The sequence below is a fragment of the Moschus berezovskii genome, chromosome 9 (assembly GCF_049115385.1).
Source record: "Moschus berezovskii isolate FMDL1 chromosome 9, NW_MosBer_1.0, whole genome shotgun sequence".
Lineage (NCBI taxonomy): Eukaryota > Metazoa > Chordata > Mammalia > Artiodactyla > Moschidae > Moschus > Moschus berezovskii.
The window spans coordinates 88,032,650-88,060,384 of NC_142468.1; the positions used below are offsets into that span (position 1 = coordinate 88,032,650).

Genomic DNA, 27,735 nt, shown 5'->3' on the forward strand with positions numbered 1-27,735 from the left:
TATATTTCCAGGCTTCTTACTGGGTACTTCCTTTTGGTTTTCTTACCAGTTGTTGAAATTAGACATGCATGAGAAACGCTGGGCTGGAAGAAGCACAAGCTGGAATCAAGATTGCCGGGAGAAATATCAATAACCTCAGATATGCAGATGACACTACCCTTATGGCAGAAAGTGAAGAGGAACTAAAAAGCCTCTTGATGAAAGTGAAAGAGGAGAGTGAAAAAGTTGGCTTAAAGCTCAACATTCAGAAAACTAAGATCATGGCATCCGGTCCCATCACTTCATGGCAAATAGATGGGGAAACAGTGTCAGACTTTATTTTTTTTGGCTCCAAAATCACTGCAGATGCTGATTGCAGCCATGAAATTAAAAGACGCTTACTCCTTGGAAGGAAACTTATGACCAACCTAGATAGTATATTAAAAAGCAGAGACATTACTTTGCCAACAAATGTCCGTCTAGTCAAGGATATGGTTTTTCCAGTGGTCATGTATGGATGTTAGAGTTGGACTGTGAAGAAAGCTGATCGCCGAAGAATTGATGCTTTTGAACTGTGGTGTTGGAGAAGACTCTTGAGAGTCACTTGGACTGCAAGGAGGTCCAACCAGTCCATCCTAAAGGAGATCGATCCTGGGTGTTCATTGGAAGGACTGATGCTGAGGCTGAAACTCCAGTAGTTTGGCCACCTCATGCGAAGAGTTGACTCATTGGAAAAGACCCTGATGCTGGGAGGGATTGGGGTCAGGAGGAGAAGGGGACGACAGAGGATGAGATGGCTGGATGGCATCATTGACTCAATGGACATGAGTTTGAGTGAACTCCAGGAGTTGGTGATGGACAGGGAGGCCTGGTGTGCTGCGATTCATGCAGTCAGAAAGAGTTGGACAGGACTGAGCGACTGAACCGAACTGAACTTAATGGCAACAGTTTTGCTTTCTTTCTGTTTTTTATCCTTTCCCCCTTTCTATTGATCATTCTTCCAAATAGTTATTAAGCCTTAGAACCCCCTCTTTTGCATCATTATAGGCAGAATCTCATATCTTTGGATATCCTGTGCAAATTCTTTCATTTCTGAAAAAGGTATTTTTAATGATCAGCAATGAAACCCTGATCAAAACCCCAATGGAGCAACTAAGCCTGTGAGCCGCAATTACTGAGTTCCCGTGCCTAGAACCTGTGCTCTGCAACAGGAGAAGCCATGGCAATGAGAAGCCTGAACACTGCAATGAAGAGTCACCCCTGCTCACTGCAGCTAGAGAAAAAGCCTGCACAGCAATGAAGACCCAGTGCAGCCAAAAAACAAAAATCCACATTAAAACATCAAAATAGACTGCAAAGTCGTGATATAGCAATGTGATATCGGCATAGGAAGAGAAAAGTTGACCAATGGGACTGTATTGGGGTCAGGTCCTCTGGAAGATGACCCGGTGAATTAGAAGCATAAGAATTCATTTGTGGGGGAAAGACAAAAGGGAGAAGTAGGGCGTTCAGACCACAGTTTAGGTTCAATACCTGTGCAAGGAGAGTGGGAAAGAAGAAGGTTTGGATAGGAAGAACCTGGGACTATAATGCAATTCTGAGAAAATCTCAGTCAGTGCAATGGAGAGATCTAGAGAAAGATTGCCCATTAGAAGAGTCCCATTTTGGACAGTTCTACTATCCCTACGGTGCTCAGTCCTTGTCTGGGAACAGCCCAGAGAGTGTGGGCCTTGGAGGTGTGGCGACTGGAGACCATCAGCTAACTACACTTCTCACAACAGACTCTTTCTTAATATTTATTTTTATTTCTTTGGTTGCACTGGGTCTTAGCTGTGGCAAGCAGGATCTTCAGTTGTGGTATGTGTACTCTTAGTTGCGGCATGTGGGATCTAATTCTCTGACCAGGGATTGAACCCGAGCCCCCTGCATTGTGAGCACAGAGTCTTAGCCACTGGACCACAGGGAAGTCCCCAACAGCCTCTTTCGTGAAGGGACATCTGAGCAGTGTTCCTCTCTGGCTGTCAGAGGTATATTATGAAGATTAAAGAATAGACTTATTTATATGTATGAAATTTTTTATAATAAATTAGACATTTGTAACAGTGGGAAAAAGATTTTTCAAATAATGATGTTGAAACAATTGGCTATCCATTTGAAAATAACTAATTTAGATCCCTACTTCACTCTCAATTTACATAAAATTCAGATGGAGAAAAATGTTTTAAAAATATTAGAAGAAATAAGTTTTTTGAAAAAATCTTGTTTGGAGAGGAAGCCTTCTTATGTGACATGCAACATTCAGAAACCAAAGGACTGTGAAAGATTTGAGTAAGTAAAAAAACTTCTGTATGGGGAAAAACTGTGCTTAACTATCTTAAGCATCTTAACTATCTAGGGGCTGTTTATCCAAAGCACAGAATGCCTTATCCAGTTTTTTTCATCTTAAATTCTCCTCAGGATGCACTCTTGCACTGTGGGTGACCGCAATGGGTTGTGATTTAATCCTTGTGTAAATGAATGATGAATGATACTGTTCTTTTTTTGTTCACAGGTGAATCTGAGAAATGCTTTGTTTCATACAGTTAAATTTTTTTCCTTCAGAGTGAGATATTTAGACTTTAAAACACCAGAGTATTAGGGCAACTTCTAAGGCAGGAGAGACAGTGTACAGTGCATTTCAATCTATTTGAGCATGAAATCCTTCCTTTGGGGAATACTATTGACCTTCTCAGGATGCACAATGAGAAATAATGACAAGGGAAAAAGTTCATGATTATTTCTTTGGCATTAACGGCCTTACTTAACATGCTTTTACCATCTAATCTTCTCCACTTCCCAAAAAATGAGCTTCCTTACTTGCTTCTTCCTTCAGGAGTCAGTGCCAGCTCCTCCTCTTCCAGGTAGTTCTTTTTTTGTTTGTTTTTTACTATTTATTTGACTGCATCAGGTCACCAGGTCTTTGCTGTGGCACATGGGATCTTCGGTCTACCTTATGGCATTCGGATCTTTAGTTTTGGCATGTGAGCTCCTAGTTGCGGCATGGAGGATCTAGTTCTCTGACCAGGGATCCAACCCAGGTCCCCACACTGGGAGCTTAGACTCTCAGCCACTGTACAGTAAGTCCCCAGGGAGTTCTTCCTAATTATCTCAGTCCCTCTGAACTGCGGCATTTGTTGCCAGAATTGCTCATTCTGCTCATTAGTTACTCCTTCAGAACTGTTACTGATCCTTTAGTAAACTATCTATTGCTATATACTGCTTTGGAAAGCACTGAAAATGGCACTGTTTGAGTTTTCTATTGCTGCTGTAACAAATTACCACAATGTTGGTGACTAAAACTACAGAAATCTATTATTTTATAGTACTATATGTCTGAAGTCTGACATGGGTATCACTGGGCTAAAATCAAGGTATCGGCAGGGCTGTGTTCTTTCTGGTGGCCTTAGGGAAGACTCAGTTTCCTTGCCTTTTCCATCTCCTCTTATTTATATTTTGGCTTTTTCATCTTCTATAAGCCTCTGCATTCCTAGGCTCCTGGCCCCCTTTCTTCATGTTCAAAATCAAAAGGGCCGGTTGAGGGCTTCTCACACTACAACACTCTGACCTCCCTTTTCCACTTTGAAGGACACTTGAGAGGACATTAGGCCCACATGGAGACTCCAAGGATAATTATCCTGTTTTAAAGTCAGTTGATTTGCAACCTTAATTCCACCTGCAACCTTAATTCCCCTTTGCCACATAATCTAGTATATTCACATGTCCAAAGGATTGGGATGTGGACATTTTGGGAGAGCCTTTATTCTACTTGCTACAGGCACCCTTGATGAAAACTCCAAATTGCACATAGGTGTAGTAAGGTTTGACAATAAATGGGAAAAGCTTTTTGGCATAAACATCGTGCTTGTGTACTCAGTTGTGTCCCTCTCTTTGGGACCCCATGGACTGGATAACCCACCAGGCTCCTCTGTCCGTGGGATTTTTCAGGAGTGGGTTGCCACTTCCCCCTTCAGGGGATGGGATCAAACCAGAGTCTCCTGCATCAGCGGGCAGATTCTTTACCACTGAGCCATAATAAGTCTCTTCACATACAGGGAGGCCCTGCTGTGTGATCTTTGGAAATCACTTGAACCTCCCCATCCACATTTCTGCAAAAATGGAAATTGTCATCCTTTGCTCTGCATGTTAAAGAAAATAATTATGTAACCAGGTTCAGCTTAAAGGATGACAAATAGGGTTCAAGAAGTTCTTGATGAATCTTGATGAGGAGGGTGGGCGAGGTTCTGTGAATACATCTGGAGACAGTTTGAGAGATTTCTGGAGAGAAGGAGTGGAAAGTGACTGCCCTCCTATGAAGTTGGAGGTTGAAAATTCTAGCAAAAGGAATCAACTTTTCACGGAATCTTTCGAAGACGGCCGAGGTTTAAAAAACAAAAAAGGTGACGTGTAGAGGATACTTAGGAGACATCTAGGGAACAGAGTACAGAACTGAAGGAAACGTATGTGGTCTTCCTAGGGAACTGAGTTTTGTGGCATTCCCGCCCTACTTAGTTCAAGGACACATATACCCCGCAGGTGTACAAGAGTCCCCTTGTGAATAAGTACATGACTTATAAAATCGTGACCAGGGAAAAAACAAAACCCGAATCAAAAGTAGGAGGAATACAGGTTCCACCGAGATTTGAACTCGGATCGCTGGATTCAGAGTCCAGAGTGCTAACCATTACACCATGGAACCGCCACGCTCATGGCTGTGCCTTCGGCTCTCTAATCCTTAGAGAACCCCGCCCCATCCACAAACCAACCACCAGAGGCAGTGCTGAAGCGCTCTCCGGTGCCCCGCTTCCCCGAATAGCGGCGAGTGGAGTGAGGGAGAGACTATTATGTATGGAGAGCAGCCTCTATGAATGAGGTAAGCCGGGCGTATACAGTGCTCATTAAGCCACTGGAAACCCCTCCAAAGCCGGGAAGCTTGGACGACAGACGCCAAACTTGCGCACGCCCCCTTTATTGGGCGGAGGGGCGGGCCGCCGCCCCCGGAAGTACTTCCCCTTATGGGCGGGGGCCTGCCGGAAGTGGCGTAGCGGCAGGGAGGGGTTCTTTACCGGGTCCGGCAGCTGAAGCTCGGCGTTCGGGTTACCCCTGCAGCGACGCCCCCTGGTCCCACCGGTACCGCTGCTGCTCCCGCCCCTTCGCTTCTCGGCCGCGCAATGGGCACCCGCGACGACGAGTACGACTACCTCTTCAAAGGTGAGGCCGTGGGCTCTGGAACTCTCCTCGAGTCCCGGCTTGGGGGCCCGGGACACTCCCGGGGGACCCGCCCGCGGGTTGCCCCTGCCCTGAGGTCGGCCTTCCTCAGCCGTTCCTCTCTGTGCGGCTTGTCCTGAGGTCCCCCAGCTCAGCCCCTTTCCTTCCACTCACGGATGGGGGTCCTCGCCACACAGCGGTCTCACAGCGACCTCCCCAGAGGCCTTAGGAAGCCTCACGTCCCTACCCCGCGCCCCTGTCGCGGCCGGCTGCCGTCTCTCACATCGCCGTCCTCCTCTCCGGGTTCCGGGGCCCCCTTCATGGGGCGCCCCCCACTATCCATCTTTTCGGGTTCAGCGCCCCCGCCCCTTCGGGATACACCCTTCCTGGGCCCCTCCGACCGGCCCTTCGCTTAGCTCTTCACCTTTCTTTCGGCGCACTCTCCCATACAGATCTTTTTCTTATCTGCTTCCCTTTTCCCTCGGGCGAACCCTTCCCCTCCCCTCGGACTGCCGCCTCTCCTCGCCTTCTTCAGTTCCCGGGGCCAGGCCCTGTTAAAAATCCGAGCGGGTCGGCGGCCCCACCCCCACCCGCCCCACACTTCTCCTGGTCCGAAACCTCGCATGGCCCCCGGCATTGGTAGCTCTTTTTCTGCCTTCCCTCCCCGGGTAGTTTACGAGCTCTCCCACGTCGCTCGTGCGACCCCGGCGGTGGGGGGTAGGGCAGGAGGGATTGTCCCAGCACCCACGCGCGCACTTGTCGCAGTGACCCGGCAGACCGATGTGACTTCCCACCCAGCCTTCTTTTCCCCTACCCTCCCTACCCAGAGGCAACCAGCCTGGGATAACTCTTTGACTGTGTCCGAGACTAGGGGTTGCGGATGGGTGGTGGCTGTTATCCTTGCCAGACCTGAAGGCCCAGTTCCTGAGCAGGAAAGGTTGTACGCTGCACAAATAGCTTGCTTTATCGGTACGGACTGGTTGCTTCCTGCTGCAACACTGGGAGGATCCAACCTTTTGGTGTTTTTAGAACAGGAAGGGAAGCGTCCTGGTTGGCCACATACCTTTCCCCAAAAGTGGGGGGGAGCACGGGGAAGTTGTGTGCTCTTTGGTCAAATTAAATATTTTTCATAGGATAGGGAACCATGTAGTGCCCTTGGACAAAACATAGTGGAGGATGGGGAGTGAAAAAAAGAATTGCTTATTGGTTAGTCCGGAAAGAATCCAAATAGTTTTTTTTTTTTTTTTTAATCAATAAAGATAACGGGTACAGTTTTCCTTGAGAGGAAAGTACAGTAAATGCTTTTTTTTGTTGGATGAATGCTCTCTCTCTGATGCTGTTTCTCTAGTCCTGAGTTAGGGCAGCCATCAGTAGTATGCTGAACAAAGATCATTACCAGGGAGGAAGAAGCCATTACTATTAAAGCTTTACAGTGAAGGGTGGAGTTTAAAAAGAATGTTAAGCTTAGTGACTCTTTCTGACTTTGCCACTGGGTGCTAAGTATGGTTGACTAAACAAAGCAGGAAACATTGCTTTACCGGTACTCTGCAAACCTTGGCCTACTAGTTGATAGGCCTACCGCCTCTTACTCTTCTGGGCCAGAAATTTTTCTATAGAGTGAGTACCTTCAGTGTCCACTCCCACCGCCTGACAGTGGGAAGTTGTTTACAGAGAAGAGGGTACTTACATTTTACAAATACAAAAAAGAAACATGGATTAGTTTACATACTGTTGGCTGAAGGCTTCTGAGGTCTGGTGAAATTACTTAAGTGAGACCCTGCAGACTGGGGTTTAGTCATTAAAGGGAGATTTGTTTTTTTTAAATAAGGGCTGCTTTTGAAGTAATTTAGGACAAGACAGACTGTCAGAGTATTTCTCTTGTTTGGTTTACAACTTGAATGTTGATTATAGAACCTAGTTATTTCCTCACAAAAAATACTTAGTACCCTGGATTGGCTTAAGGGATTTAGACCACCTTGCTAACAATGATTGAGAAAGCACAGGGCTTTGGAATCGCACAGGCCTGGTTTCAGATTACTGCCTCAGGTCTTACATTTGCTTTGTGACCTTGGGAAAGCTGACTTTTTTGAGCCTCAGTTCCCTCATCTGTAAAAAGAAAATAGTATCTCTCAGGGCTGTTGTGAGAATTAAGTGAGGCTGTAAAGTTTTAGCTTCTCTGAGAACTCAGATAATGTTAAAGAAGTTACTATGGTTCTTAACAGTTTTTTTTTTTTCCCCTAAAACCTTAAATCTATAACTGGAGGAGCATTTAAGTATTAGTAAAGAAACTTAAAACTAGAGCCTTCTGAAGTATTTTATATTTCTACAGGTTTTGGTTTCAATTGTTGTACACTTTGCTGTTTGATAGAGTGTTTTTAAAAATTCTGCTGAGAAAGATTTCCACTTTTTAAAAAAGCTCTTAACAGGACATGAGTCACTTTTTAACTTCTGTGATGATTATATAGCCAATTTCTTATTTATACAATTTTAATTTAAAGAGAAGCAACAATAATTTCATTTTAAAATGGTTTTATTCTATGTAGATATTCCCTGAGATGAGCTGCAGCTGTCTACTTGGAAGACAACTTAGTTTGTAGCTCTAATCAGTTGAAAATGAAGGGATTTCCTGATTGGTGTGGGATGGAGTGGTTCAAGTGGAAGTGTAATGTGGGGAGAGTAGGAGAATTATTTTAAATTATGTATTTCTTCTTGAACATTAATCTTTAGCTCAACAGTGAGACTGGTGGTGGTGGTGAATTTTAATTTTAAAACTTGACTATTTTAAAAACTTTAATTCTCCATTTACACACATTGTGATTAAGGCCCTGTGGGACAGACACACGAAGTGTAGATCAGTCGTAGTTCCTATTGACAAATGTTGTAGTAGACATTAACTCAGTCAGAGTCACATATTCTGAAAATATCTGTGTACGTAGTCTACACCATTTTCTTTTCAGTCTAATTGAAGGTCAGTAGTAATTAACCATCAACTGATTGTTAGTGGGGCTGATCATAGGAACTTTGCTGTCTTGCATCTTGATAGTTTTTCTTTCACAACTTATGGTTGAGCAATTTGGGTTCTGCTGAATCTAGAAAAACTTGTCTAGACTTCAGCCTTATTTCATTTTAAAAAAGACTCTTGGTGAGTTTGGACTATGAATATAGTTGAGAGTAGAAAGATCTCCAAGTTTATTTATAAACCAGTGTGAAAATTATCAGTTACTTCAGGTTATAACTGTTAAGTCTGAGATACTATGATTGATTTGTTGAATGAAATTTTTGTCCAATACGTTAGTTTGCAATGGACTGTATCAAACTAAATGTGGTTGAAGAGTTGGAAATTCTTGTTAAATAATGGTCAGTTAATGCGTATATTCTTTTTATAGCTTTTAGCAGCCTAGTATTTGATATATAATGAACCAAATTTAGTATTAGATGAGGTTAACCAAGTGATAATTAATATTATCAGATTTAAGAAATATGATGTTTCATATACAGAGTCTATGATTTAATATATACTCACACACACATATATATATTTTATGTAGATGGCTACAGTTATAAAGTCTTTAAAGTGAAAGAACTTTAAGATCCTAGTGATGAAAAGTAAATTCCTTTCTTGAACTATAGGATGTGATCATATAGTGGGTCATATTTTAAAAAAGCAATTGAATATTGTCATCTTAATGAAACTGTTTTTGATTAGAAACTAAGTTTGAGTCTGTGAACTTTTGATTTGTTTTTAAAATCACGGTGAATTCTTTTCAGTTGTTTAGGTAACTTAATCCATTCTAGTTTGTTTATTATTTAGTGAGCCTAAATATAACCTTTCTCGGTGCAGTTCTCATTTGGTAACTGCATAGAAGAGGTTTTCCATATTGTGTCATTTCTCAGCAGCATCTTGGCAGTGCTGTTCTTAAAGAAGCAATATTTTCTGTTGTCATTTACGGTATAATCCTTTAACAAGTCGCTAGTCATAATTCTTGTCAACCTTGCCCGTGTCTAGTTGAGATAACTTTTATACTGTATAAAGTATTCATGTATCTTGAATTATTTTCAGATAAGGCTGCTAGTAATAATTTTTATGTTAAAATTAATTGGTTATATCAAGGGAAAAAATGTTCTCACTAAATGTCTTTATGACAGTGCAAAGATTTGAGAATGGGGAGACAGAGAATGTAATCGATAAAGTGGAGGTTAAAAGGCAAGAAACGCAAACTTGAAAGTACTAGAGTTTTTGTGGGATGGAGTTACTGAGTTCTTTGAGTTATTTATTTTCCAAGGGCATTGTCATTCTGTTTATTTATTTATTTATTTATTTTTTTGGCTGTACCATATAGCATTTGGGATCTTAGTTCCCCCACTAGGGATCAAACCTGTGCCCCCTTCCATGGAAGGGCGTGGAGTCTTAACCACTGGACCACCAGGGAAGTCCTGGCAGTGTCATTCTAGATGTCTTGCTCTTTGGCTTTGAACTAAGTGATTGGTTTCTAAATTGATTCATCTGACTGATAAATCTGAGTGCCTTGAAGAAATGTTCAACTTTTTGGTTTTTCCGTTTCCTACTCCTACTCCAAGTGAAGCTTTTATACCTCAGTGCTAGTGTGGGGCCAGGAAAGATTCAAAAGAGATGTCGTCAGCAGAACATCCAGCCTTTTGAACTGAGAGGCAACCTTAGTTCCCTACTAAGTGAGTATACTGTGCTAATACTGTAGACTGTTATAACTGAAACTGGAATTTTACCTCACATTTAGAATGGAGGACCTGGAAAACTAACTTATGAACCAGCTGTAGTGTACTATAAAATTGGAAATGCATTGTTTTTATATGTTACTTTCATGACCTTACCGTCTTCTTCCCTGGTGGAAGCATTTACTCTATTGTCTCTGTTTGCCATAGTACATTTGACACCCTCTAATTGACTGACTGGAAATAGCTGTGCCTTTTGCTGCATGGAGTCACTGCTGCCTGGGTGATTTTTTTTGCTGAATCAGCTGATAGAGGAAGCCAGAAAGATATGCATTTGACAATGTACTCTCTCCAAGACTGTCCAAAGGCCAGCTTACATCTGTTCTTGTGGTGAGGAAGGACCACATGCATAATGGACGGTCTGCCCTCTGACCTGAGTGCAGTGAGCTCTCACAGTTTTTACTTCTCTTGCCATGTCCCCCTCCCCCCGAAATACCAGTCTCTTTAGTAAGGCATGGGCTTGTTCCTTGGTGTTATTCTTGAATGTTTGATTATCTATTCCTGGTATCTAATAACTCAGTTAGCTAGTAAGAACTAAGAAGATGCATTAGTAGTCAATAGTAGGAATAAGCATAATATTTTCTGAAACACTGATAAAAAACTTCTACCAAGGAAAAAATGTTACAAGCTCAGATCCTGTAAACCTGTGAACTCATTTTGTTCTTTAAATTCAGATAGAAATGCTTTAAAACAAGTTAACTGCCTATTTCTCCATTGTTTTTGAAGTGTGATATCACCTTAGGTGAGAAAGAATCCACTGTATTTAGCTTGAAAATAAACTGCCTCCTATAGTAATCAGAGGAGATAAATTCATCTAATCAGTCAAACCTGTTTCTTCTTTTTTAAGTCATTAGTGAAAGTTATGACTTGCTTTGCCTTTGACTCAGAGTAAGTCAGAATTATTAGTCAGCTTTCTAGGACTCCTTGATTTTGGAGAGGTCTCTAGTTTCCTGCTAGTCTGGTAAACCTAACTATGAGAGGGTCATTGTAGTTTCTATGATCTGGGTGGCAAAGTTTATAAACTTGCTGCCTACTGTGTTAAATGTGATTCATTTTGCCTAGGTATGAGTCCTGAGGTCACACCCAGGCTCTGATGAAACTAAGTAGAACAGACTTAGGGCACCAACATCCTTTGTTGCTTTCATGTCTAACACATTTTCATATCACAGATTGTTCATTTGATTTAGGATTTATCTCTCAAGTTATAACTTTGTAAGGTAATAAGGTTGGTATAGTGTTGATTGTTAAATCAACGCATTAGCCCGTCCTCAGTGCCTAGTAGACCTGTGATTAATATTTGCATTTGTAAGACAGGATACTTTATCGGTGCTAAGTAGATGCTGTGTGGAAGTCACTATGTAGGTAGAAACACGTTAAAAAGAATAAACTGATTTTATCGATGGGTAACATGGGCATTCAATTCTTCCTCCCTACCCTCATTCCTTTTTTAAAAATCAGATGCCCTATCTTTTTTGCTTTAAAACATGATGGTATTCTGAATATGGGTGCCTCATCGATCTGACATTAAATACTTTGTCTTTTTAGTTGTTCTTATTGGAGATTCTGGTGTTGGAAAGAGTAATCTCCTGTCTCGATTTACTCGAAATGAGTTTAATCTTGAAAGCAAGAGCACCATTGGAGTAGAGTTTGCAACAAGAAGCATCCAGGTTGATGGGAAGACAATAAAGGCACAAATCTGGGACACGGCAGGGCAAGAACGGTACCGTGCTATAACATCAGCGTAAGTCTCAACATTTTTTTTAAAAATTTTATTTAATTTTTGTCTGTGCTGGGTCTTCATTGCTACATGTGTAGCACTCTGGTTGCAGCACGCGACTCATGGGCTTAGTTGCTCCACATCACGTGAAATCTTCCCAGACCAGGGATCAAACTGGTATCACTTGTATTGGTAGGCGGATTCTTAACCATTAGACCACCAGGGAAGTCTCTCAGCATTTATAAGTTCTATGAAATAGCTGCCAAAGTGGATTAGCTGACTTTTGGTATTGGAAAAAATTAGTTTTGTTTCCTTTAAAGAATTCCTATATTAGGATTCTAAAATTTGTGTGTTTTAAAAAAAAGAGTGTGGGGGTGTGTGTGTATGTGTGTATGTATATAAACATATATAGTTCATATACTTAGTCTTTTCTGGTGTTCTCTCATATCCTATGGTTGTTTTATAATAGTTATATACATTTTCCTGTTTTCAGATACTATCGTGGAGCTGTAGGTGCCTTATTGGTTTATGACATTGCTAAACATCTCACGTATGAAAATGTAGAGCGATGGCTGAAAGAACTAAGAGATCATGCTGATAGTAACATTGTTATCATGCTTGTGGGCAATAAGAGTGATTTGCGCCATCTCAGGGCAGTTCCTACAGATGAAGCAAGAGCTTTTGCAGGTTAGTGGTACAAATTCTGTGATATTACAATGCTTCTGTATTTCTTGCAGTTTTCATGCCCCTTCCAATGAGGGTAATGGGTTGCAACAGTTTTGGAAAGGTAAACATGAATGCTTAACAGATCTTGTTGTTTTGAAAGTGTCTGATGACTATATGACTCTCTTGCTTAACTTTGAATTATTAGACTTGTAGTATTGAGTTTTTCTTGCCAAAAATTGAATATAAATACTATCTTTTCTCTCCCTGGAAGTGGTAGATAAAATCTATGTTTGTTCTGTGCTTCCTGCTTTTTTCCATTATGTCTTTGTTTTACTAAGACTTGTTCTATGTGGGTCTGAAAAGTAGTGGCCCAGGGAGTGTAAAGGACCAACAGGGATGTAGCTGCTTTGGAGTTATAACTTTTTTGGCTTAATAGAGAATCTCCCTATCTTGACTCTGTATTGGTAGGGGCAGCCTACCAGAGGGCAACATTGTACATTCTTGACTAGTGCAAGTTGTGAGCAGCTTTCACTGTGGATTATGCTGTGAATAAAATTTTCAGTTTTCTATTCAAGAAGCTTTGTTTCAGACAGTATAGTAACAGAATTCTAAGTGAATTACATATACCCACCCTTGTTCATACCATAGCTATGTGTTAGGGGGAAACTCAGTAAGCGATGAAATTTGCTGGGTATTTGATAAGATTACTACATTATGCCCAGTGCTATTCATTGCTAATGGTAGTATTTAGATGTTGCAAGTATTTGTTTCAATTAAGAAGCCAATGAAAATTCTCATTTTTAATCTACTAAAGTGGAAGTAGCATAGTGTTCTTACTGCTCAAGAAGTGGGGAAGAACCTGGGGTTTAAAAAGTTCTGTTACTTTCCTTTTGAAGGTCTGAGTGTATTACAACCCTTGTATTTTTAAATTTGACAAGACTGAAGTTTTGTGTCTCCCTACAGAAAAAAATGGTTTGTCATTCATTGAGACATCTGCTCTAGACTCTACAAACGTGGAAGCTGCTTTTCAGACAATCTTGACAGGTAAGACTTGCATTTTTAGATTAGACCAGTGGGAATTAGAAGTAGTAGAAAGGTAATTTAAACAAATTAATCAGAAAACTAAACTATAAAATCACACTAAGAATGACTATTGTTTGACAGCTACTGTATTTACAACCCTTGCTTGCTGAACTTCAGTCATCCTAATTCATCTGGTTTATAGTGGGGAAAATACTTTGAAAATAACGCGTTCACTTCTGTTATTACTTCAGTCTGTGCATTACCATGCTTCCTGGTCATAAACACAAAACAGTGCTTAATGGTACTTTTTTATAAGATAAATATTGAAATCCTATTTATGGAAAGATGAATGCCCTTTTGAAATTCAGTAAAGAAAAGGTGTTCTTGGTTCTGATGTGTTATAGAAGCACCTTGGAAAATATATATTCTTAAAAACTTAGGAAACAAAAGATAAAATTCTCCCATGATTTATTATTGTATAAGGAGCAAAGTGTCACCTGTGGAGAAAATCAGCCAGTGATTACATATTGAAAAGTTTTAAAAAGTAGTGGAAAAGAAATAAAATTCATGGTCTTTTGGAATGTGGATGTGTAGCGAAAAGCAAAGGAGAAAAGGAAAGATATAAGCATCTGAATGCAGAGTTCCAAAGAATAGCAAGGAGAGATAAGAAAGCCTTCCTCAGTGATCAATGCAAAGAAATAGAGGAAAACAACAGAATAGGAAAAACAAGAGACCTCTTCAAGAAAATTAGAGATTCCAAGGGAACTTTTCATGCAAAGATGGGCTCGATAAAGGACAGAAATGGTATGGACCTAACAGAAGCAGAAGATATTAAGAAGAGGTGGCAGGAATACACAGAAGAACTGTACAAAAAAGATCTTCACGACCAAGATAGTCACGATAATGTGATCACTGACCTAGAGCCAGACATCTTGGAATGTGAAGTCAAGTGGGCCTTAGAAAGCATCACTACGAACAAAGCTAGTGGTGGTGATGGAATTCCAGTTGAGCTATTTCAAGTCTTGAAAGATGATGCTGTGAAAGTGCTGCACTCAATATGCCAGCAGATTTGGAAAACTCAGCAGTGGCCACAGGACTGGAAGAGGTCAGTCTTCATTCCAATCCCAAAGAAAGGCAATGCCAAAGAATGCTCAAACTACCGCACAATTGCACTCATCTCACACGCTAGTAAAGTCATGCTCAAAATTCTCCAAGCCAGGCTTCAGCAGTATGTGAACCGTGAACTCCCAGATGTTCAAGCAGGTTTTAGAAAAGGCAGAGGCACCAGAGATCAAATTGCCAACATCCGCTGGATCATGGAGAAAGCAAGAGAGTTTCAGAAAAACATCTATTTCTGCTTCATTGACTATGCCAAAGCCTTTGACTGTGTGGATCACAATAAACTGTGGAACATTCTGAAAGAGATGGGAATCCCAGACCACCTGACCTGCCTCTTGAGAAACCTGTATGCAGGTCAGGAAGCAACAGTTAGAACCGGTCATGGAACAACAGACTGGTTCCAAATAGGAAAAGGAGTGCGTCAAGGTTGTATATTGTCACCTTGCTTATTTAACTTATATGCAGAGTACATCATGAGGAACGCTGGGCTGGAAGAAGCACAAGCTGGAATCAAGATTGCTGGGAGAAATATCAATAACCTCAGATATGCAGATGACACTACCCTTATGGCAGAAAGTGAAGAGGAACTCAAAAGCCTCTTGATGAAAGTGAAAGAGGGGAGTGAAAAGGTTGGCTTGAAGCTCAACATTCAGAAAACAAAGATCATGGCATCTGGTCCCATCACTTCATGGGAAATAGATGGAAAAACAGTGGAAACAGTGTCAGACTTTGTTTTTTTGGGCTCCAAAATCACTGCAGATGCTGATTGCAGCCATGAAATTAAAAGACGCTTGCTCCTTGGAAGGAAAGTTATGACCAACCTTGATAGTATATTAAAAAGCAGAGACATTACTTTGCCGACCAAGGTCCGTCTAGTCAAGGCAATGGTTTTTCCCGTGGTCATGTATGGATGTGAGAGTTGGACTGTGAAGAAAGCTGATCGCCGAAGAATCGATGCTTTTGAACTGTGGTGTTGGAGAAGACTCTTGAGAGTCCCTTATACTGCAAGGAGATCCAACCAGTCCATTCTAAAGGAGATCAATCCTGGATGTTCATTGGAGGGACTGATGCTAAAGCTGAAACTCCAATACTTTGGCCACCTCATGAGACGAGTTGACTCACTGGAAAAGACTCTGATGCTGGGAAAGGTTGGGGGCGGGAGGAGAAGGGGACGACGGAGAATGAGATGGCTGGATGGCATCACCGACTCTGTGGACATGAGTTTGAGTGTACTCCGGGAGTTGGTGATGGACAGGGAGGCCTGGCGTGCTGTGATTCATGGGGTCGCGGAGAGTCGGACACGACTGAGCGACTGAACTGAACTGAACTGAACTGAGACCATGTCAACCGCAGTGGTAATAGAATGTTTTATTTATAGTGACTCAAATTTGGAGATTTTCAGGTGGCTCAGTGGGAAAGAATCCACCTTCCAATGCAGGAGGCACAGGAGATGGGAGTGAGATCCCTGGGTTGGGAAAATCTCCTCGAGGAGGAAATGGCAACCCACTCCAGTATTCTTGCCTGGGAAATCTTATGGACAGAGGAGCCTGGTGGGCTACAGTCCATGGGGTTGCAAAGTCAGATACGACTGAGCAACTGAGCATATTTACCCTCATTTTAATAGAATGAACAATTTATCTGAAAGGTTAATCTTAATCCTCTAATGTGTGTGTGTTAGTCACTCAGTTGTGTCCCACTCTTTGCAACCCCATGGACTGTTGCCTGCCAGGCATCTATGTCCATGGGGTTCTCCAGGCAAGAATACTGGAGTGAATTGCCATTCCCTTCTCCAGAGGATCTTCCCGACCCAGAAATTAAACCCTGGTCTCCTGCATCGTAGGCAGATTCTTTTCCACTTGAACTACAGGGAAGTCTAATAAATACAAAGTACTTAAAAAATGTATATTACTTTTAAGAATTCATAATTTAATTAGAGTGTAGTCTTATACGATGTTCTAAAAAGTATATATGGAGAAATGGTTAAGTAAATGAGATTCTAATTATAATGTAACAAGATTTTATTCTTGGTATGCAGGACTTGTTTTAGATAGAGGCCAACAGATTTTAACTTGTAAAGTGTTAGTCACTCAGTCGGGTCTGACTCTTAATGACCCTGTGGGCTGTAGCCTTGCCAGTCTCCTCTGTCCATGGGATTCTCTGGACAAGAATATTGGAGTGGGTTGCTATTCCCTTCTCCAGGGGATCTTCCTGACCCCCAGGGATCGAACCCAGGTCTTCCGCATTGCAAGTAGATTCTTCACCATCTAAGTCACCAGGGAAGCCCTTTAGCTTTTAAATGTTGTCTTATTTTACTGTAAAAATGTAGTGAATAAAACTTAGGGTTTAGGAGCATGGGCTTGGAAGCCTGATTTGTGTTCTAGTCCTGGCTCCTTCACTTACTAATGAGCTATTTTAGGCAAGTTACTTAACCTATCTAGGCCTTAATTTCTTCATATGTAAAGTTGAAATATGTTTTGGGAGTTTGGTTATTTTGTTTTCAAGAGAGGGCTTGTATTTATAAATACCTTGTGGTATAATTTGACTTGACTGTTAATGTTATGAGTGAAAAGGTTTTGTCTCTGTAACTTAACCTATGGAAAAGAACTGACTGTCATTGGAAATCTAGACTCCAAAAATGAGTGAGTTCTGTACATGTAAAATACTTAATTGTGCCTGGTACATTGTAAACTTTTGATATTAGCTAAGTAGCAATTAAGGTATGAAAAAAAAAACTCATTAAAAATAAACTATATTGATGATTTACATATCTATTTTATTGTCATTCTTTTATCTGAAAAATAGTAAATAAAAGACTGGTGCTAGGGTTGGATAAACAGTTTTTGAAACACAGTATCTTTTTTTAAAAAAAAATTTGGGTCAACTTTGACTGCAGATTGTTTCAAGCAGGCAGGATTTGATTGAATATGCCATATGTCTTCAAATCTTGTTTTTTTCATTTTAAGAGCTTGTGTGGTTTCTCTTGAGTCAGCGTGTTGAATACTAAATTGAGACCCAGGAGTTGTAGGTTTTACCTTTTACCGCTTTGTTCTCATTCGCTATGTAATTAAAGTCAGTGAACCTCCCAAGTCCAAAGATTCAGTGTTTTAAGATGTGAGTCATCTTCAGCTTCTTAAGCCCTCTGAGAAAGCTCATTTGAAAAAACTTTAGTCAGTCCTTGTTGGATTATTTTTTACATCCCATCAAATTCTAGCCCATTCCGATCTCAATTTCTAGCCCATTTATTTAGTGAAAATGAGGCCAAGTATTTTGTTTCATCTGTGGTTAACAATTTTATGTGTCACTTTGTAGCGTCGAACTTGTGATCCATGCAAACATGAGCTAATCAATAAGCAGTGATATATATTGTACTTAAAATTGAACTGTTTTGTCCTGAATGATGAACATCTGGCTGTTTCTCTTAAAATTCACTCTCGATTAAGCTTTTGTTACTGCTTAATTAATATTGCTTGAAAGCAAACAAAAGATTCACTTACTACCACCACTTTGCCTCTCTTTAGTCACTACTTCCTCAACTTCCTGCAATAAATCTCAGTCTTGATCTGTAGGATCAGAGATCACTGCATATGATCAGGGAAATCTGTGTTTTGCAAGTGTTAGGATCTGAACTTTTCTGTATACTAATGGGAGTATTCATGCACAGAAAAAACAGGAAATAGAACTGTACTCATTTAGGTTTAATTGTGCCTTACAGGTTAACAGTATTAAGGGAGTATTTGTATTGTATTTTGATGTTACTGGAAGAAAAAAAATAGCTTTTTATTCTTTAAGATGCAAAATTAAATATTAGAAAATGTATCTCCATTGTTACTTCAAAGTTAATTTGTGTTGCTTATTTTAGAATAGACCCATGGCACTCTTGATATCTGAATTTGACAGTAACTTCATGACATAATTTTGCTGATGGTATTTTTAGGAGGTAGTTGGTTAGTGCATGAGTGAGTCTGATACATTGCATAGCCTCTAGATTTCAGTGCAGCTTTGTTTTCTTTCATCTTCAAGTTCATTAATCCATACTTCCATACTGTATTATTTTTTTTCTTTTTAATTTGAATTTTGATAATTTCAGACTTAAGGTTGCAATAGTGGTACAAAGTATTTGCAAATACCCTTAACCTATATTCCTCAGATATTGAGGAATTTTACCACACTTACTTTGTTCTTTTTCCTCCTCTCTCTGAATATATAAACAGTACTGTTTTGTTTTGCTGTACCATTTGAAAATGACAGGCATGCTGCTCGTTATCCCTAGGAGCTTTTTTTCAGTGTATTTTCCTAAAAACAAGGATATAGTATCTCATAGCCATAGTGTAGTGGTCAAAAGAGAGATAATAAGAGTGCCTCATCGTGGTTAAGCTACAGATCTTACTCAGATTTTGCCAGCTCTTCAGTTGTGTCTTTATTAGCAAAAGACAATCTGATCAGATCATACACTGCATTCAGTTATCATAACCCTTTAGTCTCCTCTAATCTGGAATAGTTCCTCAGTCTGTCTTTTGGTTTATGGACATTTCTTGAAGTGTATGGGTCAGTTCTTTTGTCATGTCCTCAATCTGGGTTTGTCTGATGTTTCTGTTTGATTCAGTTCTGGTTGTTTGCTTCCAGTAGGAATACCACAGAGTGTTCTCATGCATCATAGCAGGAGGCTCACAATATTGGTTTGTCTGATTAAAAACTGGTGATGTTGGTTATGCTGTCTGCCAGGCTTCTCCATGTGATTAATAAGTCCAAGCCATCTTTGTAGTATGGAGACTGACTTCTGTGGCAAAGAATTTTTTTTGGGGTCCTGTGGCGTGGCTAACAGGATCTTAGTTCCCCAACCTGAGACTGAACCTGTGCCCCTGCAGTGGAAGCCACTGGACCACCAGGGAATTCCCAGTTGAAAGAATTTGAATTCATTTAGCATATTGTCTCTTAAAGGTGGGACTAGAGTTTTCAGACATTAATTTTATTGGAGTAGTGAGGATCTTTTAATCAGGCATAGTAGCTTTGGTTCTCTGCATGTGGCAGCCTTTTAAATAACTCAAATTGGAGCATTTATGACCTTCAGGAAACTTATATCATGAGCAGTGGGTTTGAAGAAGTTTTAATAATTTCTAACGTGAGCTGTAGTATTAATAGGATAATTCAGGTCTCTTATTTTCACAAGTTTTGGAAGGACTGAAGAATTTTAGCTTTTTTTATTCACCAGGTTGAAACTATTGCATTTAACTTAGAATTTACTTTGCATCTTGAAAAATACATCATTAGAGTAGAAATAGGCATATGTCTTTTATTTAACTTCATTTATCTTTAAAGCTATTTTATATTAATATTTTACTTTATATTTAGATCTCCTACAAGAGATACTAATGTCTTTTTTAACCTTACCTGTCCTTTGGATTTCTTGAAAAGGGTCTGCACAGGAGTTGGTATATCACATACACTTTGTTCTAAAGGAGAACATGCCCTTTATAGAGGAAAATATTTGCATCTGGTTTAGCTGGTTTAGTCCTGTACCCCTTCCCCCACTTAAATAACCTTCCTTAATCATATCCCAGCTGGAAGGTACCTGCTTCCTATTTTCTTAACAAAATTTTTTTCTAAGTGACACATCAAGCCACAAGAGATATTAAGTAAATTACTTGTGTAGCTTCTTAGTGCCCATTCTACCTGAAAGAACACTTTCTCCTCATTTTCTGATCAGCAGTTTCTTTTTCTTCACTGCCTTGGTTGGCATCTTTTTGGTGATTGGAGCAATGTAGGAGTAATCCATTTCTGCCGAACAGTATGTAGTACTTGCAGGCAGTTTTATAATGCTGCTCAAAGTTTTTTTCCTTATAATGAGATCTCTTTAATTATTTACCTTTCTGTGCTCTCTGAGAACTCTGCTTTTTCCTCTTGTCTAGTATTTGCTTTTCATGTAGGAACCTGTAAAATATTCTGTTTTGGTTGCCCTAACAACATTCAAAACCACTTGTAAAGAAGTTAAATTTATAGAGGGTCTCATTTAATCATTCTTAATTGAAGAAGAGCCATCCAGTTTAGGATTAGAGAGAAAACATAATAAAGACTGAAGAGTCTAGTTTCATAGTAAGTTGGTTATCTTTAGTCCTTAGTAACTCATCTGATTGAATGATTTTTCCTTTTTACCCTTGACATACTCTAGTTCCATCCCCTTTTAATGAAAAGAATGTAAATGAAGGCTCTGTTCGTATCCTTTTTTAAAAAAAAAACAACTCTAGTCAATAGTGTTTATTATAATCTCATTTTTTTCTCTTGGTTCTTTGAACCATTGTCAACCTTTTAAAGCATAAATTTTAGCCACCTGCTCCTGCAGAAAAGTGTAAGAAAAGGTACACTAGCTGTCAGTGTCTTTGTTAGTTTACATATACAGTTGATTATAGTTTGCTCTTGTTCAGTTTTCGGAACATTAGTTTTTAATTTGGAAAAGAAAGTATTAATTTAGTTAATGTATTTTCTTTCCTTTAACTTTTTGTTATGGAAAGTTCTCAGCCTGCCAAAAGTAGGATACTGTTATGAGCTCCCATGTAGCCATCGATAACCATCAGTTCAGAGCCTTTCTTCCACCTACTGCCACCCCTGTTGTTTTGAAACAAATAACAGCTATTACATAATTTCATTTATAAACATTTCATGATGTATATCTAAAAGATAGAATTTAAACCCGTAACAACAAAACCACTTAAAAATTGGCAGTAATTCCTTATTGTCCTCTATTACTCAAACAATATTAAAATTTTCTGTCTCAAATTTTAATAGTTCAAACCAAAATCCAAATGATGTTTGTACATTTCATTTGGTTGCTGTATTCTTGGACATTTTGAAAATATGATTCTGCTTTTTTTTTTTTACCCCATAACTTTGTATTAAAATAGTCACAATACCATATATCCAAGAACTTTATGTTCATGTAGTAGTATCTAATGTGCAAGTTACGTTCATGTAGTATTATCTAATGTGCAAAACAGATTTGTGTTTTATAGATTTGGTTTTTATAGTTTAAACCTGGGATCTGGTCAAGGAAAACACATTGCATTAATGGAATTGTTACATATTTGGGTACTGAATAGGGTAGCCATTGACTATAGGTTGTTACTAAGCACTTGAAATACGGCTATTGGACTGACGAATTGGATTTTAAATTTTATTTATTTAAATAGGCAGTTGATGCATATTTAATATAAATAGATGGGCCATAGCCCACATCTAAAGCCTTTATTCTCAATTTTTAATGTACTTTGTGACTAACTTTTGTTGAAGAGTCTTGGCCAAGGGACTTCTCTTGTTGTCCACTGGCTCAGGCTCTGTGCTCCCAGTGCAGTGGGGCTTGGCTTTGATCCCTGGTTCTGGGAACTAGATCACACATGCTGCAACTAAAGAATATGCTTCAACCAAGACCTGGCACAGCCACAAAAGAATCTTGGCCAGTTGTCTTACAGAATGTCCCTCAGTCTGGATTTATCTCATTATTTCCTTGTGATAACTTCATTTTAAACATTTTTTGGTAGGAATACCTAGGTGTCATTCATAGGAATGTGTTATACTTCACAGTACCGCATAATAGGCATATCAGGTCAATTTGTCCCGTTTTTAGAATTCCCTTACTTTTAGAGGGTGTTTTTTCCTGAGGAAGCACTGTGAAAACAAAGTAAGATATATTCTTTGTAAGGAGTTTAAATAGTCAGCAGGAGCTAGTTTTAGGCAGTGCACTGTAAGACCAATTTATTAAAAATACAATTATTTATTAAATAAGGATACTTGCTGTAGGACATGATTTTGAGCAAACTCCAGGAGATAGTGAAGGACAGGGAAGCCTGGCATGCTGCAGCCTATGGGGTCGCAAAGAGTTGGGTATGACTTAGCAATTGAACAACAATAACTTGCTGTAGAGGAATTTAATAATAATTTATTCATGTACTTAGTTATCAATCCCCTATTAGGTTGGTGCAAACATAATTGCAGTTTTGGACTGAATTTTAAGTCATTATAACTAGGCTCAAACACATCTTTATTAATCAAAATAGGAACTTTTACAATCAGCACATTTTGTCAATGAGAAATAAGTGTTTTTTATTCCTGTAGCGTAAAAATCTCTGCTTCGGGATTCAACAGACTCTTGGAAGGCATTTTCTGCATCCTGCTGGTTGTGGAAGCACTTTGCTGGAAAAAATTTTTCGGGATGCTTGAAGTAGTAATCAGTTGTTGAGAGGTCACGTGAATATGGCAGATGAGGCTAAAGTTCTGTGGCCCAATTCGTTCAACTTTTGAAGCATTTGGTTGTGCGATATGCGGTCAGGCTTTGTCATGAAGATGAATTGGGCCTATTCTGTTGACCGTTGCTGGCTTCAGGCGCTGCAGTTTTCTGTGCATCTCATCTAATTGCTGAGCATGCTTCTTGCATATTATGGTTTCGCTGGGATTCAGGAAGCTGTAATGGATCAGATTGGCAGCAGACCACCAAACAGTGACCATGACCATTTTTTGGTGTAAGTTTGGCTTTGGGAAGTGCTTTGGAGCTTTAAAACGATGATTTTTAAAAATTTTTCAGTCCACTCATGAGGCACCCACTTACTGAGCTTTTTCATCTTTCCAGTTTGCTTCAAATGTTGAATGACCATAGAGTGGTCGATGTTGAATTCTTCAGCAAGTTCTTGTGTAGTTGTAAGAGGATCAGCTTTGGTGATCCTCTCAATTGGTCATTGTCAACTTCTAAAGGTCAGCCACTGTGGTTCTCATCTTCAAGGCTCTCGTCTCCTTTGTGAAACTCCTTGAACCACCACTGCACTGTACGTTCGTTAGCAATTCCTAGGCCAAACATGTTGTTGATGATGTGAGCTGTCTCCACTGCTTTACGACCCATTTTGAACTTGAATAAGAAAATGCTTAAATTTGCTTTTTGTCTAACATTTGCCAAGTCTAAAATAAATAGCAAGTAATAAGTCATTAGCCAAAAAAGAAAAAGAAATGCAAGAAATGCTCATTAAAATGATGTATAACATAGCCTTTGAGCAAGGAGATCAAACCAGGCCATCCTAAAGGAAATCAGTCCTGAATAGTCATTGGAAGGACTGATGCTGAAGATGAAGCTCCAGTACTTTGGCCACTGATAGGAAGAACTGGCTCATTGGAAAAGACCCTGATGCTGGGAAAGATTGAAGGTAGGAGGAGAAGGGGACGACAGGATGAGATGGTTGGATGGTATCCCCAACTCGATGGATATGGGTTTGAGCAAATTCCGGGAGCTGGTGATGGACAAGGAAGCCTGATGTGCTGCAGTCCATGGGGTCACAAAGAGTTGGACATGACTGAGCGACTGAACTGATAACATAACCACATTTATTTAAGAAAATGACAAAGCTCAACAATGCAAAACTACAGTTACTTTTGCACCAACCTAATATGCTTTAAAAAGCAGAGACATTACTTTGCCAACCAAGATCCGTCTAGTCAAGGCTATGGTTTTTCCCATGGTCATGTATGGATGTGAGAGTTGGACTGTGAAGAAAGCTGATCGCCGAAGAATTGATGCTTTTGAATTGTGGTGCTGGAGAAGACTCTTGAGAGTCCCTTGTACTGCAAGGAGATCCAACCAGTCCGTTCTAAAGGAGATCAATCAATCCTGGGTGTTCATTGGAAGGACTGATGCTAAAGCTGAAACTGCAATACTTTGGCCACCTCATGCCAAGAGTTGAGTCACTGGAAAAGACTGATGCTGGGAAAGGTTGGGGGCGGGAGGAGAAGGGGACGACGGAGAATGAGATGGCTGGATGGCATCACCGACTCGATGGACATGAGTTTGTGTGAACTCCGGGAGTTGGTGATGGACAGGGAGGCCTGGCGTGCTGTGATTCATGGGGTCGCGGAGAGTCGGACACGACTGAGCGACTGAACTGAACTGAATATGCTGGGGATACAGCAGTGAATAAGGTAGTACAGTTTTGGTCCTTATAGTTTGTTGATTGAAAAAAAGGCACAATCTGAAAGTTGAGAATTACATTTTTTATTCGGTGGACTTGCTGAGGCCTTAAGTCCAGGAGGCAGCCTCTCAGCTCTGATGAACTGTTCAGAAGAGTTAGGAGAGGAACCAGGATATATAGGAGGTTTTGGAACAAAAATCAGGTAGTCTGGATTCAAAACTGAAGAAAACCAGACATCTCAAGTTAATGAGTTTAGGGCTTTTCTATGTATGGGAAGTCTGAAATCATTCTTTTGATGTGAACCTTAACTAGCTAGTGCCAGGATATTACTTTTCTCCATCCTCAATTCCCTCAGGGTGCTTCGTTGGGGAGAGGGGTTGGGTGTGGTGGCTGATGGCCCCAGCATCTTCTGCTTACTGATATGGCAGGGGACATTTAGTGGAAGAGGTGGGTGCTAAACAGTTAGTTTTGCTAAGTGTCATAGAAAATATTAAGTTGCCTGTTCTGAATAATTATATCATTGCAATTTAACTTTAGTTCAGGAGGCATTGATAAACATTTTCTTTCCATTCTTCTTTTCCAAGAGTTCATTGGGATTTTGACTTGTCTATGAAGTTGTATCCTTCACTACATACAGAAATACCTACTGGGTCTGATAATGCAGATTTAAATATTTTGCTGTGGTACAGTGTCAATATATGTACGTTTTTTTTATAAGGTTAGAAATTTAGATCTAAGCCCATAAACAATATAATCTCTTTAGATCAAGATTTATCTCACTGTTTGGTAAACCTTTCCCTCTGGAATGGAAAGCCTTTGTTTCTGTTCTTACCTTAAGGGAAATTGTGAAATAATGGGTTGACTGATCAGTGGCTGGTTGAAAAAAGAGCTTTGAGTATATGCAGTCTCTGTTCAGTTTATTTGCATTTTTTTTCTCTTGTGAATATAACTTCTCTCTCTGTGTATCTTTTATTTTTAATCACTGATTTATGGGTCTGTTCACAGTGAGTGTTGCTGTTTCTTTTTTTCCCCTCAGAGATATACCGCATTGTTTCTCAGAAGCAAATGTCAGACAGACGTGAAAATGACATGTCTCCAAGCAACAATGTGGTTCCTATTCATGTTCCACCAACCACTGAAAACAAGCCAAAGGTGCAATGCTGTCAGAACATATAAGGCGTTTCTCTTCTCCCCTAGAAGGCTGTGTATAGTCCAATTCCCAGGTCTGAGATTTAAATATATTTGTAATTCTTGTGGTCATTTTTGTGTTTTATTACTTCCTCATACTTACGAATTTTTCCATGTTTCAAGTCTTTTGATTTTAGCTTTATAAAATCATCCATTTGTCCCGAATGACTGCAGCTTTTTTTCATGCTATGGCTTCACTAGCCTTAGTTTAATAAACTGAATGTTTGGATTCCTCAATTATTGTTTACTTTTCATCATGGAAGCAGTCACTGTAGGACATAATAGAACTTGATCCCTTGAAGCTCAGACCTATTGGTCTTGATTAAATCAAATTAAGAAGACTGTAGAAATAAGCTATCATTTTGCCACAGAGCAGCTTATAATTAACACACTCTTCTCTCAGTGCAGAGTATATTTCCATAAATCTAAGAATTGCCCTATAAACATAGCAGAATTTTGAGAGCTTATAAATTTTCCATTATTCTGGAAGTCAATTTCTAAAATGCCTTAATAGGGTTATGTAGTTGAGTAAATTTTGTTTTTTTAATTTTTGTAAACGTCAAAGTTGATTAGAGAGGGGGGAACACTTTTTTCTGGACAAGAATTATCTTAATAAACACACAAGACTGTGATGAGTTCAGCAGTAGCATGGTTACGGGGCCATAAGTCGCACAGTGCTGCCTGGCAGGCTGGGAACCAGAGAGACTGGTGGAATTCCATCTGAGGTGCCTCTGTTACAGTGATCAGGCAGCCCAAGTCATTTAATTTCTTTAATTTCCCAGCAGTATATTATGTGGCATTTTATTGCTCAGGCAATAACTGGTTTAATGCTCTTAGTATCTGATGGCGAAGTGTTAATTTTGTCTTAAAACCTTCCAGTAAATGCAACTTAGTTTTACCACCATAGCCACCAGCAGGCATGGATAATTATTTTAACAATGCTGATTTTTGAGTTTTGTAGTATATTATGGAATATAGTCCAGTTAAATATCTGGTTTCAGTATGTTAAAGAATACAAGAGAGGTTAATTTCTGCTCAAGTGGTACCACTTAAAGGCATGTATTCTTTTAGTACATAAGATGAAATAGTACCTTGAGTTTAAAAAGAATGCATTTAGGCATTGTACAAACCTGAAAGTTTTCTTCCACTACGTTATTGAAATCAATGGAGCAACTCATTTTTCATTCCGAATGTGCACACTAATATTTAGTTTTATTTTTTTGTGGATAATATTAAGCACTTAACTCTGAAGTGTTCTGAAAGTTGTGTCAACTAAAGTGATATTATTCAGGATGGTGGAATATCCTCAAAATATACCTGTGTGTGGGCTTGCCTAGATTACTATGTTTCATAGTTAATCTTCTGTCTTCTGCGGTGCTCATGACGTGTGGGTTGCACGGAAGGCATTGCTGTGGTCAGTCTATTTAGTTTTCCTCTGTAGCAGTTTTATTATTTTGGTGTATTGGTTATGAAGATACTACTATCTCCTTGTAAATCACTACTTTGTATTTTATGCATGCTCTGTAACTTGATTTTTTTTTTTTTAGTTACTGATTTGAAATATATTCACATTCTAATAAACAGTTATAGGGGGACTATTCTTTATGTTGTCAGATTATATTTTTCCTTTGAGTGCTTTGGATGTAGCCATGAAATATTTACTTCTGATGATAAGAGCATAGGTCCTTGGATAACAGAGTAAACTATTGAATTGGAGGCATCATTATGTGACTTCAGCTTTGATTTTAGACATAGAGTTCAGTTATTCTTGGAAAAAGTATTACCAAAAGTATCAGGAAAGTAATCTCTGTACTTTGGTATATAACTATGTCACCAGACCCAAGAAGAGGCTCCATCACTATTTTACTCAAAATTGGTAGTTAAGTTTTTACAAAATTTTTTAAGAGAAGGAGAGACTAGATAGTGAATTGAAAATGAGTAAAGTAACTTTGAGTTTTTACCAAGTGTAGAGTTAATGTTGCCTTGGGCATGATTGGATCTTGGGAGAATTCCAGGAAACCTTAAGCAGTATTAGAAAATGAATTTGATTGTGTTTCAACAAGTATCTTCATTCTGAATAGTATCTCAGGAGACGGACTGTCTCAAGAAACA

At 39.5% G+C, this 27,735-nt stretch overlaps 1 protein-coding gene and 1 non-coding gene across 2 annotated transcripts; one reads left to right on the forward strand and one right to left on the reverse strand.

Annotated features, from left to right (window-relative positions):
* Positions 1-4,642: 4,642 nt before the first annotated feature.
* TRNAQ-CUG (transfer RNA glutamine (anticodon CUG)) lies at positions 4,643-4,714 on the reverse strand. Its single transcript has one exon. It is a non-coding gene; the product is annotated as a tRNA-Gln (tRNA).
* A 342-nt stretch (positions 4,715-5,056) lies between these two features.
* RAB11A (RAB11A, member RAS oncogene family) lies at positions 5,057-27,223 on the forward strand. Its single transcript, XM_055435749.2, has 5 exons — positions 5,057-5,226; positions 11,518-11,713; positions 12,183-12,376; positions 13,319-13,399; positions 25,472-27,223. The coding sequence occupies exons 1-5, from the start codon at positions 5,187-5,189 to the stop codon at positions 25,609-25,611; spliced, it is 651 nt and encodes a 216-aa protein (XP_055291724.1). The 5' UTR covers positions 5,057-5,186; the 3' UTR covers positions 25,612-27,223.
* Positions 27,224-27,735: the final 512 nt, after the last annotated feature.

Bases quoted from the DNA above. Each gene is read 5' to 3' on its own strand.
- RAB11A (XM_055435749.2), top strand. From the start codon at position 5,187: ATGGGCACCCGCGACGACGAGTACGACTACCTCTTCAAAG. The intron at 5,227-11,517 runs GTGAGGCCGTGG...TTGTCTTTTTAG, and splicing joins GTACGACTACCTCTTCAAAG to TTGTTCTTATTGGAGATTCT. The intron at 11,714-12,182 runs GTAAGTCTCAAC...TCCTGTTTTCAG, and splicing joins TACCGTGCTATAACATCAGC to ATACTATCGTGGAGCTGTAG.